This window comes from Panulirus ornatus, chromosome 67, assembly GCF_036320965.1.
Source record: "Panulirus ornatus isolate Po-2019 chromosome 67, ASM3632096v1, whole genome shotgun sequence".
NCBI classification, from domain to species: domain Eukaryota; kingdom Metazoa; phylum Arthropoda; class Malacostraca; order Decapoda; family Palinuridae; genus Panulirus; species Panulirus ornatus.
This window is the reverse complement of record NC_092290.1, coordinates 20,464,880-20,479,113: the sequence shown is the minus strand read 5'-3', so window position 1 is coordinate 20,479,113 and position 14,234 is coordinate 20,464,880. Positions and strand designations below refer to the sequence as shown.

Below are 14,234 nucleotides of genomic sequence, written 5' to 3'. Positions count from 1 at the left end.
TTCACTTTCTTGGTGAGTAATTTATACCACCTGTTTTCCACAGCCCCGACGTGGATCAAAGATTCTTTATTTGTTGGTCACCGTACGCCTTGTCTTCATTCCCCTGTTCTTGCTGTGCAACCACACTCCACACTCCTCCATCCCTTCTGTATTTAGGCATGATGCCTGGTATGTGGCCTTCATGCTCCTCTTCTCCCTCTCCAATGGGTACTGTTCATCACTGTGTATGATGTATGGGCCAAAGTAAGTAGAAAACAATTACAGTATTGATTTGTACATATCAGCAATAAGTGGATATTTTATCCCTCATATTTTCAATGTATGAAATGACATTGTAAGAGAGTTGTGGCAATGAGCATAATCAAATTGAAAATGTCAACCAGGGTGCTCTGAAATGGTTTGGACATATAGAGAGGGGAGTAAAGAGAGTCTGTCAGAGAGGATTTGTGTCAGAGGTGTTGGGAGCAAAGAGAAGGAGAATGAAGGACTTAGTGAAAGACACTTTGAGCAGCACATTCTAAATTTGAAATAGTGGTGCCTCTCCTCCACCTCCTCTTCCCTCCAACTCAGCAAAGTTTTTGTAATACCTCTTCCCTTGCAATGAATCATTTTTGCGAATGATAAGAGAAAGTTCTATATTTTCTTTACGTATTTTCTAAGTTTTTTAGTATTAGGAAAACATTAAGTTGATAATATTGAGTGAAAAACATAAAATTGATAAAAATGTTGAGTGGAAAAAGTTATTAAAATTGAGAAGTTACATACCTACATTGACAATTTACAGCATTTAGAATTTGTTACTGTGATGTGTAATCTTGCCTTTCAGAGCAAATTTTAATAAGTCACTCATTGATGAAATAACTTAAAAGTCCTTTTCTGTTATCATCAGAGAACAATACTCTCTCATCATGATATCAACAGCAGAAAATCTTATTTGCACAAATATGATGCCACTGAAGGTAGATGCTCATGGTTTTGTCTGACAAGATAGGATAATCCTTTTTGACATCCAGTTGTAACTTAGAAAGATTTTCTGCATCAAATGCCTTTGTAACAAGGTTTTCTGGATCAAATGTCTTTGTGAGAAAGACTGTGCTGGATGCTAGAGTTGTGAGAGGATTCTTTGGAGACTGACCATATTGCAGTTCTTGTGGGGATGAGGATCAGGGAGAAGTGGAGGTATGGTTAAGTTAGAATGTAGGGGTAAAAGTGGTGGCAAGCAAGAAGACAAATCAAGAAAAATATAGGGAGGAGTATGAAAGTAAGGTATCTGAAAGCTTAGATGGAAGTGTAGTGAATGTAGGAATGTTATATGTGAATGAGGTGTTTAAAGTGTTTAGAGAAATACTAGTAAAGGTTGTAGAATCAGTAGTTGGATACAAGGTAGTGAGATACAGGAATAAAAAGGGCAATGCATGGTGGACTGAAGAGATTAGAAATGCTGTGGAAGAGAAGAAAAAGGCATATGGTAGATTGCTCAATAAAGGCTCCGATTCTCAGAAATACCTATCATATATCCAAGTTTCTGATTGAAATATTATTTTTTTTTCATACATATTTGCCACTTCCCACATTAATGAGGTAACAAAAACACACAGATAAAGGCCTCATTCACTCATGTCCATTCTGTAGCTGTCATATATGATGCATATAAACCACAGCCCAATACTCACAACCAGACCCCACAGACCTTCCTGTTGTTTACCCCAGCAGCTTCATATGCTTGGGTTCATACCATTGACAGTCTGTCACACTCCTGTATACCACATTACTCCAGTTCACTCTATCCCATGCATGCCTTTCTTGTTCCTGCATGTTCAGGCCCTGCGAACTCAATATCTTTTTCACTATTCTTCCATTTCCAATTTGGTCTCTCCCTTCTCCCCGTCCCTTCCACTTCTGACATTTATTCGCTTTGTCAACTTCTCTCAGTTCATTCTCTCCATATGTTCAAGTCATTTTCGCACACCCACCTTAACTGGCTCAATAATACTTTTCTTATTACCACACCTCTCTCTTACTTTTTTATTATTTACTCCATTAAACCATCTCACACCACAAATTGTCCTTAATCATTTCATTTCCAGTACATCCACTCTCTACACATTCACATATATAGCACAGGCCTCACATCCAAACAGCATTATTGGGAATACTGTACCTTTAAACATAAACATTTTTCATTCTCCTAGATAACATCTCTTTCTATGCTTAACTAAGTGCTCCCAAAACCTTTGCCCCCCTCAACCACCTTATGACTTTCTTCAGTTTTCGTGTGCATTTCATCCACATTTTCTTCATTAAAACTCATGCCTCAACTAATCTGTCCCTCTACACTCCTAAACCTCATAAACTTGCTTTTATTCACATGTACTCTTAACTTTCTCCGTTCACACACTCCCAGACTCAGAAACCAACTTCTGCAGTTTCTCACTTGAATCTGCCACCATTGCTGTGTCATCAGCAGACGACAAATAACTTACATTTCAGGCCCCTCTCACCCCCCACAGATTGCATACTTGCCCCTCTCCTTAAGACCCTTGCATTTACCTTCCTCACTACCCCATCCATAAATAAATTAAACTGCTTCCCTAGATACATCCCTTTCCTCACCCACTCCCCTCATCATTTGCTGTTATCTTTTGCCATTCTTCACTCAGTCTTTCTTGGTACTTTTTCACACATGACTCCTTTCCAAGATAACTTACTATCATCACACTCTTCTCCCTTACATTTCCTTCTCTTTTCTGAAAACCTATTCAAATCTTCACCTATGCCTCCACAAGTTAGTGATCAGGCATCCCACTAGCTGTTCCTCTCAGCAGTTTTACAACCAAAAGTCTCTCTTTCACATGCCTATCAATTAATATGTAATCTGTTAATGCCCTTTGACCATCTCTTTTACTCACATACATATACTTGTGTATATCTCTCTCTTTAAACCAGGTACAGTGTATTGCTAATCACCAGTCTTTTTTCGGCACACAAATCCCAAAGCTCTTCACCATTTCCGTTCACAACCCTGAAAATCCCACGCACCCCAGTTATACACTCAACTGCCACATTTCTCACCTTCGCATTTAAATCACCCATCACTAATACCTGGTCTTATGCACCAAAACTGCTGATACACTCACTCAGCTGCTCCCAAAACACTTGTCTCACATGATCTTTCTTCTCATAACCAGGTGCATAAGCACCGATAACCACCATCTCTTGCCATCCACTTTCACTTTTATCCACATCTACAATTTACTTCCTTGCACTCTATCACACACTCCCACAGCTCCTGCTTTAGGAATATTACCCCTTCCTTAGCTCTTATCCTCTCAACAACCCCTGACTTTACTCCCAGAACATTTACAGACCATTCTTCCCATTTACCTTTGAGCTTCGTTTCACTCAAGAGCCAGAACATCCAGGTTTCTTTCCTCAAACTCTACCTATCCCTCCTTTCTTCTAATCCTGGTTACATCAATGCACATTATGCTATGTAAAGTATTTAGATATAGCAAAAGTTGATTTTTGAACAAATTTTCTTTTATAAAAGCTAATGTGTGGAAGAAACACTGTTTTAAGATGTGAATTCATATTGTTAATATATTCTGAGGATAGGTGTAATCTTATAAAACTTGACGAACTTTTGTGATATAGTCAATTTGTACAATAATTTTCTCTTTACCTCTCATAGTCAATTTTCAAGCTGTGACATATGTTAGATCATATTATGTATTGATTCTTTTTTCTTTTTTCTCTTGCATTATAGGATGGTTTCTGAGGAGAAGGCTGAGGTGGCCAGTAGTATGATGGCTGCCATGCTTGGCCTGGGACTACTAACTGGAGGACTTTCATCATTTGCCTTTGCACTTATTGGCTAAAAGTGACCAGAACCTTACATGACTGGATCCAAAGCTTCAAAGGCATCTCTTGGTGGCTTTAATCTTATTCCTCTGAAAGAGGCTTTATGGAAATGTGGTAACAGGAAGAAGCAGCTGACAATGACATAAGCATAGATTTGAATAAAACCAGTAAACAGGGCGAGTAAATTTATTGGTTAAAAAGTCCTAATGTCAAGTAAGACAAGAGGAAAAGATGACCTTTATTGCAATGCATTGAATATGTAATCCATGACATTACATGTGAAACACTTATGGTTTCAAGAGGGTCATTACAGGTAACAGGTATTGGTGTGTAATATTCAGGTATTGGTGTGTAATATTAAGGTGAAACAACCCAAAACAGGAAAAAAGACAAAGTATGAGAGATCTGCCTTTAAAATTTTTTAACTTAATCTCCTCACACTATCATTGTTATGGTGCATTTTACATAATTCAAGTAGTTATAGTACCAGTGCCATATTTGCACTCAGACTTGTGGCCCTTTCCAAAGTTCAGGATATTTATGAATCATCTTTCATATCAATGGAGATGGAGTTGAGAATCATTGGAGGAAAAATATAATGGACTTGGTAACATAATCATCAAACTTCATACAAAATCCAAACTAGGTAACAAAGTAGTAGTTGGTAGGAACATTGGGTAGGAGCCTCTGAAAAAAGTGCACTAGAGTTGTCCTCTGCCAGTATCATGTCAAGGGTGAGACACTAGAGTTATGAGGCAGCATTGTAGATCACCAGTTATGGAGACTCTTTTGCCATAGCCACACCCATGAGGGAGTTCCAGTAGGGAACAGGTGTCGGAGATATAGAGATAGGTAGATATGAAATGTGAAAATATGAATGATAAGATTCAAACTTGAATACACTATATGAATGATTAGATTCAAACTTGACTACACTATGTTTCACCTGCCAAAAGTACAGTTGGGAGATGTCTCAAAATATAAAACCAGTGTATGGGTAAACATGCCACAGCTGATTAACTGCTGTTACCGATCAATATCAAGCGTGTCTCATTTACTCAAAAGAAAAAATGGTTTAAAGAATGTGAAAGACTCACTGTGATTTAGAAAGCTTCTTCAGTCATAAGTTAAATCTGGATATACAGTGCAGAGGGCTGAGGATCTATTTCCTCCAGTTTAATTCAGAAGAGTAAGTCAGGTTAGGAACCTACACATGAAATTGATGTTTAGTACCCCTATTTCCAGGAACTTAAATTTAAGGGTGGAAACTTAGATTTAACTTCACAAATTAGTATTCACATGAGCAAAATGAACAAAGGATAAGAGTGGATGTGATCATAACTAATGTCAACATTCTCCATCAGCATCATGAGCTTGTTTTTCAGGTAATAAGAATTAGTAAAACTTCTTTTATTATGAAATGTTGTCCATGCCAGTACTTTACCGATGGATCTATTATCAGTTTTTTCTTTTTTTAATGATTAGACAGATGTAAAGTGATGGGTCATCAAGGACATTGTTTTTCCCCATTTGCTACCTTGACAGCATATATAATGACATCCACATGTCCATGTATGTATTTGCCTGACAGTAACAGTTTTATAAATACTTTAGTGAACCTAGTGTAGCTCCCTGGACCCACATCCAGTATCAGCTGGATTGCCACTGGTTTTGCTCACTCTCTCATAAATATTAAAATCTATTCTGATTCATGAAAATATTTTGTCATTCTGTAAACCATATTTTTTTAATGTGCTGTACCAGATATTTGTTTGTATGTGATAATTTTGTAATATTATATATAATGTACACTAAATGCTAAGAAAGAAGGAGAGATAAAGTATTTGTCTTACTTGGTAAAAGACAATGTATGTGATAATTTTGTAATAATTTATATCATGAACACGAAATGGTAAGAAAGGAGAGGTTACAACGATTTGTCTTGGTTGGTGAAAGACAATGTATATGATAATTTTGTAATAATTTATATCATGAACATGAAATGCTAAGAAAGAAGGAGAGATAACTATATTTGTCTTGGTTGGTGAAGGGCAACGGACACTTTGTGATGAGTCTTGGCTAGCTTCCAGGCAAAACACACACACACACAGAATGGGAAACTTCTCACGTATTCAAATTTTCTTAAAAACAACTTTTGAATAGATGAACTCTTTTGTGCATTTTCAAAGACTGTGATGATGTATTTGTTGTCTGCCTTCATAAGTGCTCTGGCATGTCACTTAATTTCATTGTTTATGGTGGACATGGGAGCTAAATAAATGCCTGATTTATGGTTCTGGAAGGTCTTGTTGGATACCAGCATACAAAGCCTTCGAAATTTTTCAGGGTATCCTCATACATCAGGTAATCAGGAACAGACTATAGAGCTGTCACTGAGAAACTGACACCCATGGCCCCTCAGATATATTGTATCTTACGTCACTCCAAGCAGTCAGACCGGCTTGTCAGTTATGTAATTCTGTGAATGAAACAACATAACTCTGAAGCGGTAATTCTGTAATAGTTAGATAGGTATGAGTGTAAGTTTTGTTTGGGTTTTCCAGATGAACTTGGACCTTTTGTCTATAATTTCATTTTTTGTTTTTCCTGTGTAGCATGAGAGACAAATAGGGATTGCTTTGTCTGTCATTTGCCTGTCATCCATCTATCTCTCATTCGTCTATCCATCTGCTCCTGGGAGTCACACTTCAACATTCGACATATCCTTTGCCTTAATTTGAAAGCTCTAAACCAGATACCAGTAACCCTTCATTATCCCATTTAGTTATCCTTTCCATCCCTTAAAATACATGTTTTTCAAGATGCTGAAAAAATTAATTTAATCTTATAATTCAAAAGATATTCATTTAACAATGAAAAAATTACTTCAAAAGTATTTTCTGTCCACTAATTTCACTATAATAATGTGTATAGGTTTTGCCAGTTTCATCACAATGAGCTAAAAGGTGCAAGAATAAGAGTAAGACTTGGGTGTCAAATGTGCTTTATTATTCATTTTACCTGCACAGAAATTCTGATTATTGTACAAAGATATTACTAATTATTCTTATGGTTTTATTTCATAAAATAAATCTTTTCATGGTACAGGTTTACCACCAATTTTCTGGCATTCTTGGTTCCAAAGCCTTGCCGAATTAACCATTTTGCTGGACCAACCATGGTCACATAATATTAATTCATGAACACACCTCTAACCCACTAATTATACATCTCCCATGTGTCTTAAAGTATATCATGGTTTGCTAGAAATATAACTTAAACAAATATGAAATGTAAATTGAATAAATAAATGAAATACATTATACATCTGCTCAGGACTGAGGTGCTCATCAGCTACAAGCTTTGCAAATTCATCCACATACTCAGAAGCTCCATCGTGGTTTGCAGACCGCTTTTCTCCGCACACTATATTCATGGAAATTCCATGAACCTTCTTGAATCTTTAGAACCATCCTTCAGTATAGTCATGCTCATGTCGTAATTTAAGTTCTTTATGGAACAACTTAGCCTGGTCCATTATTATGCTACCTGACTAGTCCACTCCATCACTCCAATGCTGTCGAAACCATTCCATCAATCGATTGTGCTCAGTACTCTTACAATCTTTCATACTTTCCCTAATCGTCATTTGCTTCTTGGAATCGCTGTCTGCTTAGAATTTCAATATTTTCTCCCTTTGCTTCTTTATATCATAACCATTTGACGAACCAATACTGTAGATGTCACACAGCTTATGCAATGAAACACCACATCCCATTTTTTCAACAGTTCTGCTTTATCTTGGATCGATATGAACTGGTGTTTACATTTGATACCACAACTGACACTCTCATATGTCTTAGAAGCCATAGCAAGGGTTAAATTTAAGCAAAATAAGCTAAGAATCTCACAGAATTTTAGTATCACCACCAAGTGCAGTGTAAAGAATATAAATAAGTGTGCCCTATACACAATGCCATCTGTGGCTGCCCAGTAAATTAATCTGGTGGCCACAGTAATTTCATGTTCCCTCACTTAATTTTGTCCAGACTAAAGAAGGTGCCGAACCATCAGTAGCCGCAAAATCGGTGGTGTAACTTTATAATCAATGTAATTCATTGATGTTTTTCATAACAGCAAAACTAAAGTCTGTAAAGGTACCAGCTGCACCAATCAAGACACAGATCAGGAGGGTGGTAGCAACTCTACCTCCTTTTTTGCCTCATCTTGATTAACTTTTTGAAGCTGAAAGAGTTATTATTATCATTTATTATTATTATTATTATTATTTTTTTTTTTTTTTTTGCTTTGTCGCTGTCTCCCACGTTTGCGAGGTAGCGCAAGGAAACAGACGAAAGAAATGGCCCAACCCACCCCCATACACATGTATATACATACGTCCACACACACAAATATACATACCTACACAGCCTTCCATGGTTTACCCCAGACGCTTCACATGCCCTGATTCAATCCACTGACAGCACGTCAACCCCGATATACCACATCGCTCCAATTCACTCTATTCCTTGCCCTCCTTTCACCCTCCTGCATGTTCAGGCCCCGATCACACAAAATCTTTTTCACTCCATCTTTCCACCTCCAATTTGGTCTCCCTCTTCTCCTCGTTCCCTCCACCTCCGACACATATATCCTCTTGGTCAATCTTTCCTCACTCATTCTCTACATGTGCCCAAACCATTTCAAAACACCCTCTTCTGCTCTCTCAACCACGCTCTTTTTATTTCCACACATCTCTCTTACCCTTACGTTACTTACTCGATCAAACCACCTCACACCACACATTGTCCTCAAACATCTCATTTCCAGCACATCCAACCTCCTGCTCACAACTCTATCCATAGCCCACGCCTCGCAACCATACAACATTGTTGGAACCACTATTTTTTTTCATACTATTCGCCATTTCCCATGATAGCGAGGTAGCGTTAAGAACAGAGGACTGGGCCTTTGAGGGAATATCCTCACCTGGCCCCCCCTTCTCTGTTCCTTCTTTTGGAAAATTAAAAAAAAAAACAAGAGGGAAGGATTTCCAGCCCCCCGCTCCCTTCCCTTGTAGTCGCCTTCTACGACACGCAGGGAATACGTGGGAAGTATTCTTTCTCCCCTATCCCCAGGGATAAATTATTATTATTATTATTATTATTATTATTATTATTATTATTGTTGAGTATTCCTGGTAAATTATATGGGAGGGTATTGATTGAGAGGGTGAAGGCATGTACAGAGCATCAGATTGGGGAAGAGCAGTGTGGTTTCAGAAGTGGTAGAGGATGTGTGGATCAGGTGTTTGCTTTGAAGAATGTATGTGAGAAATACTTAGAAAAGCAAATGGATTTGTATGTAGCATTTATGGATCTGGAGAAGGCATATGATAGAGTTGATAGAGATGCTCTGTGGAAGGTATTAAGAATATATGGTGTGGGAGGCAAGTTGACAGAAGCAGTGAAAAGTTTTTATCGAGGATGTAAGACATGTGTACGTGTAGGAAGAGAGGAAAGTGATTGGTTCTCAGTGAATGTAGGTTTGCGGCAGGGGTGTGTGATGTCTCCATGGTTGTTTAATTTGTTTATGGATGGGGTTGTTAGGGAGGTGAATGCAAGAGTTTTGGAAAGAGGGGCAAGTATGAAGTCTGTTGGGGATGAGAGAGCTTGGGAAGTGAGTCAGTTGTTGTTCGCTGATGATACAGCGCTGGTGGCTGATTCATGTGAGAAACTGCAGAAGCTGGTGACTGAGTTTGGTAAAGTGTGTGAAAGAAGAAAGTTAAGAGTAAATGTGAATAAGAGCAAGGTTATTAGGTACAGTAGGGTTGAGGGTCAAGTCAATTGGGAGGTGAGTTTGAATGGAGAAAAACTGGAGGAAGTGAAGTGTTTTAGATATCTGGGAGTGGATCTGGCAACGGTTGGAACTATGGAAGCGGAAGTGGATCATAGGGTGGGGGAGGGGGCGAAAATTCTGGGAGCCTTGAAGAATGTGTGGAAGTCGAGAACATTATCTCGGAAAGCAAAAATGGGTATGTTTGAAGGAATAGTGGTTCCAACAATGTTGTATGGTTGCGAGGCGTGGGCTATGGATAGAGTTGTGCGCAGGAGGATGGATGTGCTGGAAATGAGATGTTTGAGGACAATGTGTGGTGTGAGGTGGTTTGATCGAGTAAGTAACGTAAGGGTAAGAGAGATGTGTGGAAATAAAAAGAGCGTGGTTGAGAGAGCAGAAGAGGGTGTTTTGAAATGGTTCGGGCACATGGAGAGAATGAGTGAGGAAAGATTGACCAAGCGAATATATGTGTCGGAGGTGGAGGGAACGAGGAGAAGAGGGAGACCAAATTGGAGGTGGAAAGATGGAGTGAAAAAGATTTTGTGTGATCGGGGCCTGAACATGCAGGAGGGTGAAAGGAGGGCAAGGAATAGAGTGAATTGGAGCGATGTGGTATACTGGGGTTGACGTGCTGTCAGTGGATTGAATCAAGGCATGTGAAGTGTCTGGGGTAAACCATGGAAAGCTGTGTAGGTATGTATATTTGCGTGTGTGGACGTATGTATATACATGTGTATGGGGGTGGGTTGGGCCATTTCTTTCGTCTGTTTCCTTGCGCTACCTCGCAAACACGGGAGACAGCGACAAAGCAAAAAAAAAAAAAATATATATATATATATATATGTATGTTTTATCCCTGGGGAAAGGGGAGAAAGAATACTTTCCACTTTCCCTGCATGTCATAGAAGGCGACTAAAAGGGGAGGGAGCAGGGGACTGGAAGTCCTCCCCTCCACTTTTTACTTTTCCTAAAGAAGGAACAGAGAAGGGGGCCAAAAGAGGATTTTCTCTCACAAGGGTTGGTCCTCTGTTCTTGATGCTACCTTGGTAATGTGGGAAATGGTGAGTGTAAAAAAAAAATATTATTCATGTGTATATAATGATTTTGAGGTGTTTGAGATACTTTTTCAAGGCATTCAAAGCTCATTGTTGTGTCTTGAAGGAAAAGAATATGTTGGGAAAGAGATGGTTCTTTTTGGCACTAAGATAGGTTTGATGGCATCCCCAGAAGAGCCCAAAAACATATCTTAAAACATATCTTTCAATATTTTTTTACTAATAGAAAAATGAAATATATATCTGCAAAATGTGATTATAAATTTCAAATAATGAATCCACAGAGGCCAAAAGGCCTAAGGGAATTCATAATTCACCATGTTTGGCTAAATCTCCCCTCCCAGCACTTATAAACCTGCCACCTACCTTTCCTATTTTATTAGTATTTAACAAGCAGTTATTTTTATGCTATCTATAGTAAAATTACACCTAAAATTATTAAGGAAATGCTAGAGAACTACTTACAATTTCCACCACATTCAACTGACACAGACAAAACAACAATCACAACTGAACTAGAGAGCACCAACACAAGATGTCACTGCAAAGATAGTAATTCAAACTGCTGCTCCATATCTTCATTGTGAAGTGTACAATGCCTTACTCCTATTTCCTCCACAAATCATGGCACAAAATACATTGTGAAAAAAAAAAATTTATCGTTTGTTTACTGGTACACAAAAGTAAACATGGAAACTTACAAATTCAGCAACAACATGATTTGATTTTGTATCATGTTATATGGAGGACTAGTGCCGAGGTGTTCTGTCAACAGGTGGTGTTGGTGCCAACACAGAGGTACCATGAATGAGGGCTTGCTTTATAAAATGGCTTATGACCTGAAGCCAACACCTCACAGATATGAATGTTATTAACAAAAGTACAATAGTTCTAACTTCCCATTTTTCATTGACATTCAAGTGTGATCAGTGATGTGTGAGTTAACATGCACTATGATTAATAAATATTGTGGAGTGAAGTGGTTGCAAGTTGTGTTAAAAAAACATAGCCTACACTTATCTCGAAGAGTTACCAGTAATTTTACTTCATTGTCAGTGAAACATTGTGTATATAAGTTATTAAGAGAACTATGCTTCAGTAAAACAATGGGTCCTTAGTCAGAGGGGAGTAATGATCATTTAAGGAAAGCAGCATCCCATGGGGAACCTTGGGGGGAAATAGTGTTCCTTGGTGGGAAGCAAAGGTGGCACACACCATGACAGAAAACAGAGTTCCACCATATAACAACTGTACATTAAGTTTCCCTATATATTTTTTTTTTATGTTAACTGAGATGGCTCGTTCTCGCCTAAGTTTCACTGAGATAAAATTGTCATCCTAAAAGTGTCTGTGATATAAATCTAGAGGTTTTGGTTGATGACCTGGTACCAGTGGGACCCACAGCAGACAATGTAACATTTCATTTACCACCCACCCCTATACATGCACTTCAGGATACTGTTCCATTTTCATCATAATGCAGGGAAGATGTGGGCAATGTTTCATACCTATAGGTAATACAAATGTGTATTTTACTCTTAACTGCATTAGGCAGTGACATCTGTAGAATAACACTTACCAGCCTGTGATAAATCCTGGATATGGACCCACTGCATAATGTATACAAACCTTTTTACCGATATTATTTCCTTACAACTGTAAGTGGCATTGGGAATGGATGAAAGCGAGCAAATATGAATATGTACATGTGTATATATGTATTTGTATGTGTATGAGCGTATGTGTACGTGTATATGTGGATGTTTCTTTCTTTGTCTGTTTCCTGGCACTACCTTGCTAACATAGGAAACTGTAATCAAGTATGAAAAAAAATATAGGTGATGTATTCTTGAGTATGAGTTGTACCATTAAGTTAATAAGTCTCTCTCTCTCATGGATTTTTTTTTTGGCTATATTTGGTGGATGTTACTTGAGATCACCAATGACACAAGCATAATGAAATACGGTACAAAAGTTTTTGCAAAAAACATTCCTGTAAAATAGGGGTGAACCTTATACACCAGTGTGTCCAATGTTCCACAAAATACAGTATATTTTTTCCATACTTGTTTCCTGTTTCCCATGTAGTGAGGTAGCCCCAAGAACAGAAAAAATGGCTTCATTTTCTCACATCCAGTCTCTTACAGTCACATATAGATATAGTGCACTGTTATGTTTTTGTAAGGCATCCTACAAAATCTAAGCAAGTACGTGACCATTTACCTTCTAAAAATGAATTCTTGTGGTCTGCAGGCATTCTGTTTTAATCTCTTTAAATTCAAATAGATTGACATGGAAGTTTATGGTTTTTGTTTTCATTATGTTTATATAAAGTCTTACACTACCTTCTTATATGTGGCTTTGTTATTTGTTTGACTTCATGTTGTCTCAGTATGCCCTTGACTGTAACTGCTGGGGTATGCAGAGATAATTTAGTTCATGTTGTGCATTTATAATGAAAAAGGTACATATTCACATCAAGTATTATTATCAGAAGTTAATGTTTACTTAAATGTATTAAGGTAAGTGAAAACACTTATGAACGTATGTGTAGGGTTCAGAATTTTATTTTTCAATTTGTAATCTTAAGAAAGATTTTTCTGGAAACTGTTTTTAATAAACAATGGATATATAATGACTCTATATAAACCAGTTGTATACAGTTTCTACCAAGAATAATTTCCAGAAAAATCAAGAATAAAAGTAAGTCTGAGTAATTTACAGAATTTCTTGTCTTATTGCTTCCCCTTTAAAGTTTTGTATTATTATTATTATTATTATTATTATTATTATTATTATTATTATTTCAGGTTGTACCTTTTTAATCCAGCAACGTTGGTACTTGGCCATTGCCAAACTACAGAAAATGCCAGAAAACAGAAATTGACCCCTAAGTCATACACAGTTGATGGTCCGATCTCATCGTACTCACACAAAGTCTTTACAGAAGTTCCTTTATCTAATTTTTTCAGTTACTCCACCTTTTCAAGCATAGGTAATTATTTATGCTTACTCTTATTAGCATTAGCAACATCTTGTGCACCTTTTGGTCTCTTGGGTGATATCCTGAACAGCTAAAATACAGCTGAATATAAGAAATTAGCAGGACTGTTGATTAGCTTGGCTGCAGTGTAAACAGATTTTGACACCTTAGCGCTGCTGACAGTGCCTTCTTGGTGGCAGATCCACAAAATAATAAGCAATGGTGGCAAATTAAAAACATGCCAGACCACAGAGTACCAGATGAGAGAGGTACAACCTTTATTATTATTATTATCATTATTATTATTATTATTATGCTTGGAGACAAGAGAAAAAATAGGGTACTATCACCTATCTTAAAAGTGTGCAGTAGAATGCAACTAATTAGAGGAAGGGCAATGGAAATCCTTGTGTATTATTACTTTCCTCCAAAGAACGAAGAGGCATGAGTTAAATGACGATTTTTCCTTTAAGGTTCACTTGTCTGTACCTTACAGC

At 37.6% G+C, this 14,234-nt stretch overlaps 1 protein-coding gene across 5 annotated transcripts in view; it reads left to right on the top strand.

The window, feature by feature from the left end:
• Nucleotides 1-6,927, top strand: part of LOC139746983 (equilibrative nucleoside transporter 1-like) — a 122,075-nt gene extending 115,148 nt beyond the window's left edge. For all 5 annotated transcript variants that reach the window (XM_071658681.1, XM_071658680.1, XM_071658683.1 and 2 more), the window contains 2 exons: nt 44-243; nt 3,767-6,927. In XM_071658681.1, the coding sequence (XP_071514782.1) occupies nt 44-243; nt 3,767-3,878 (312 nt within the window). In that variant the 3' untranslated portion in view covers nt 3,879-6,927. The remainder of the gene's footprint in view (nt 1-43; nt 244-3,766) is intronic.
• Nucleotides 6,928-14,234: the final 7,307 nt, after the last annotated feature.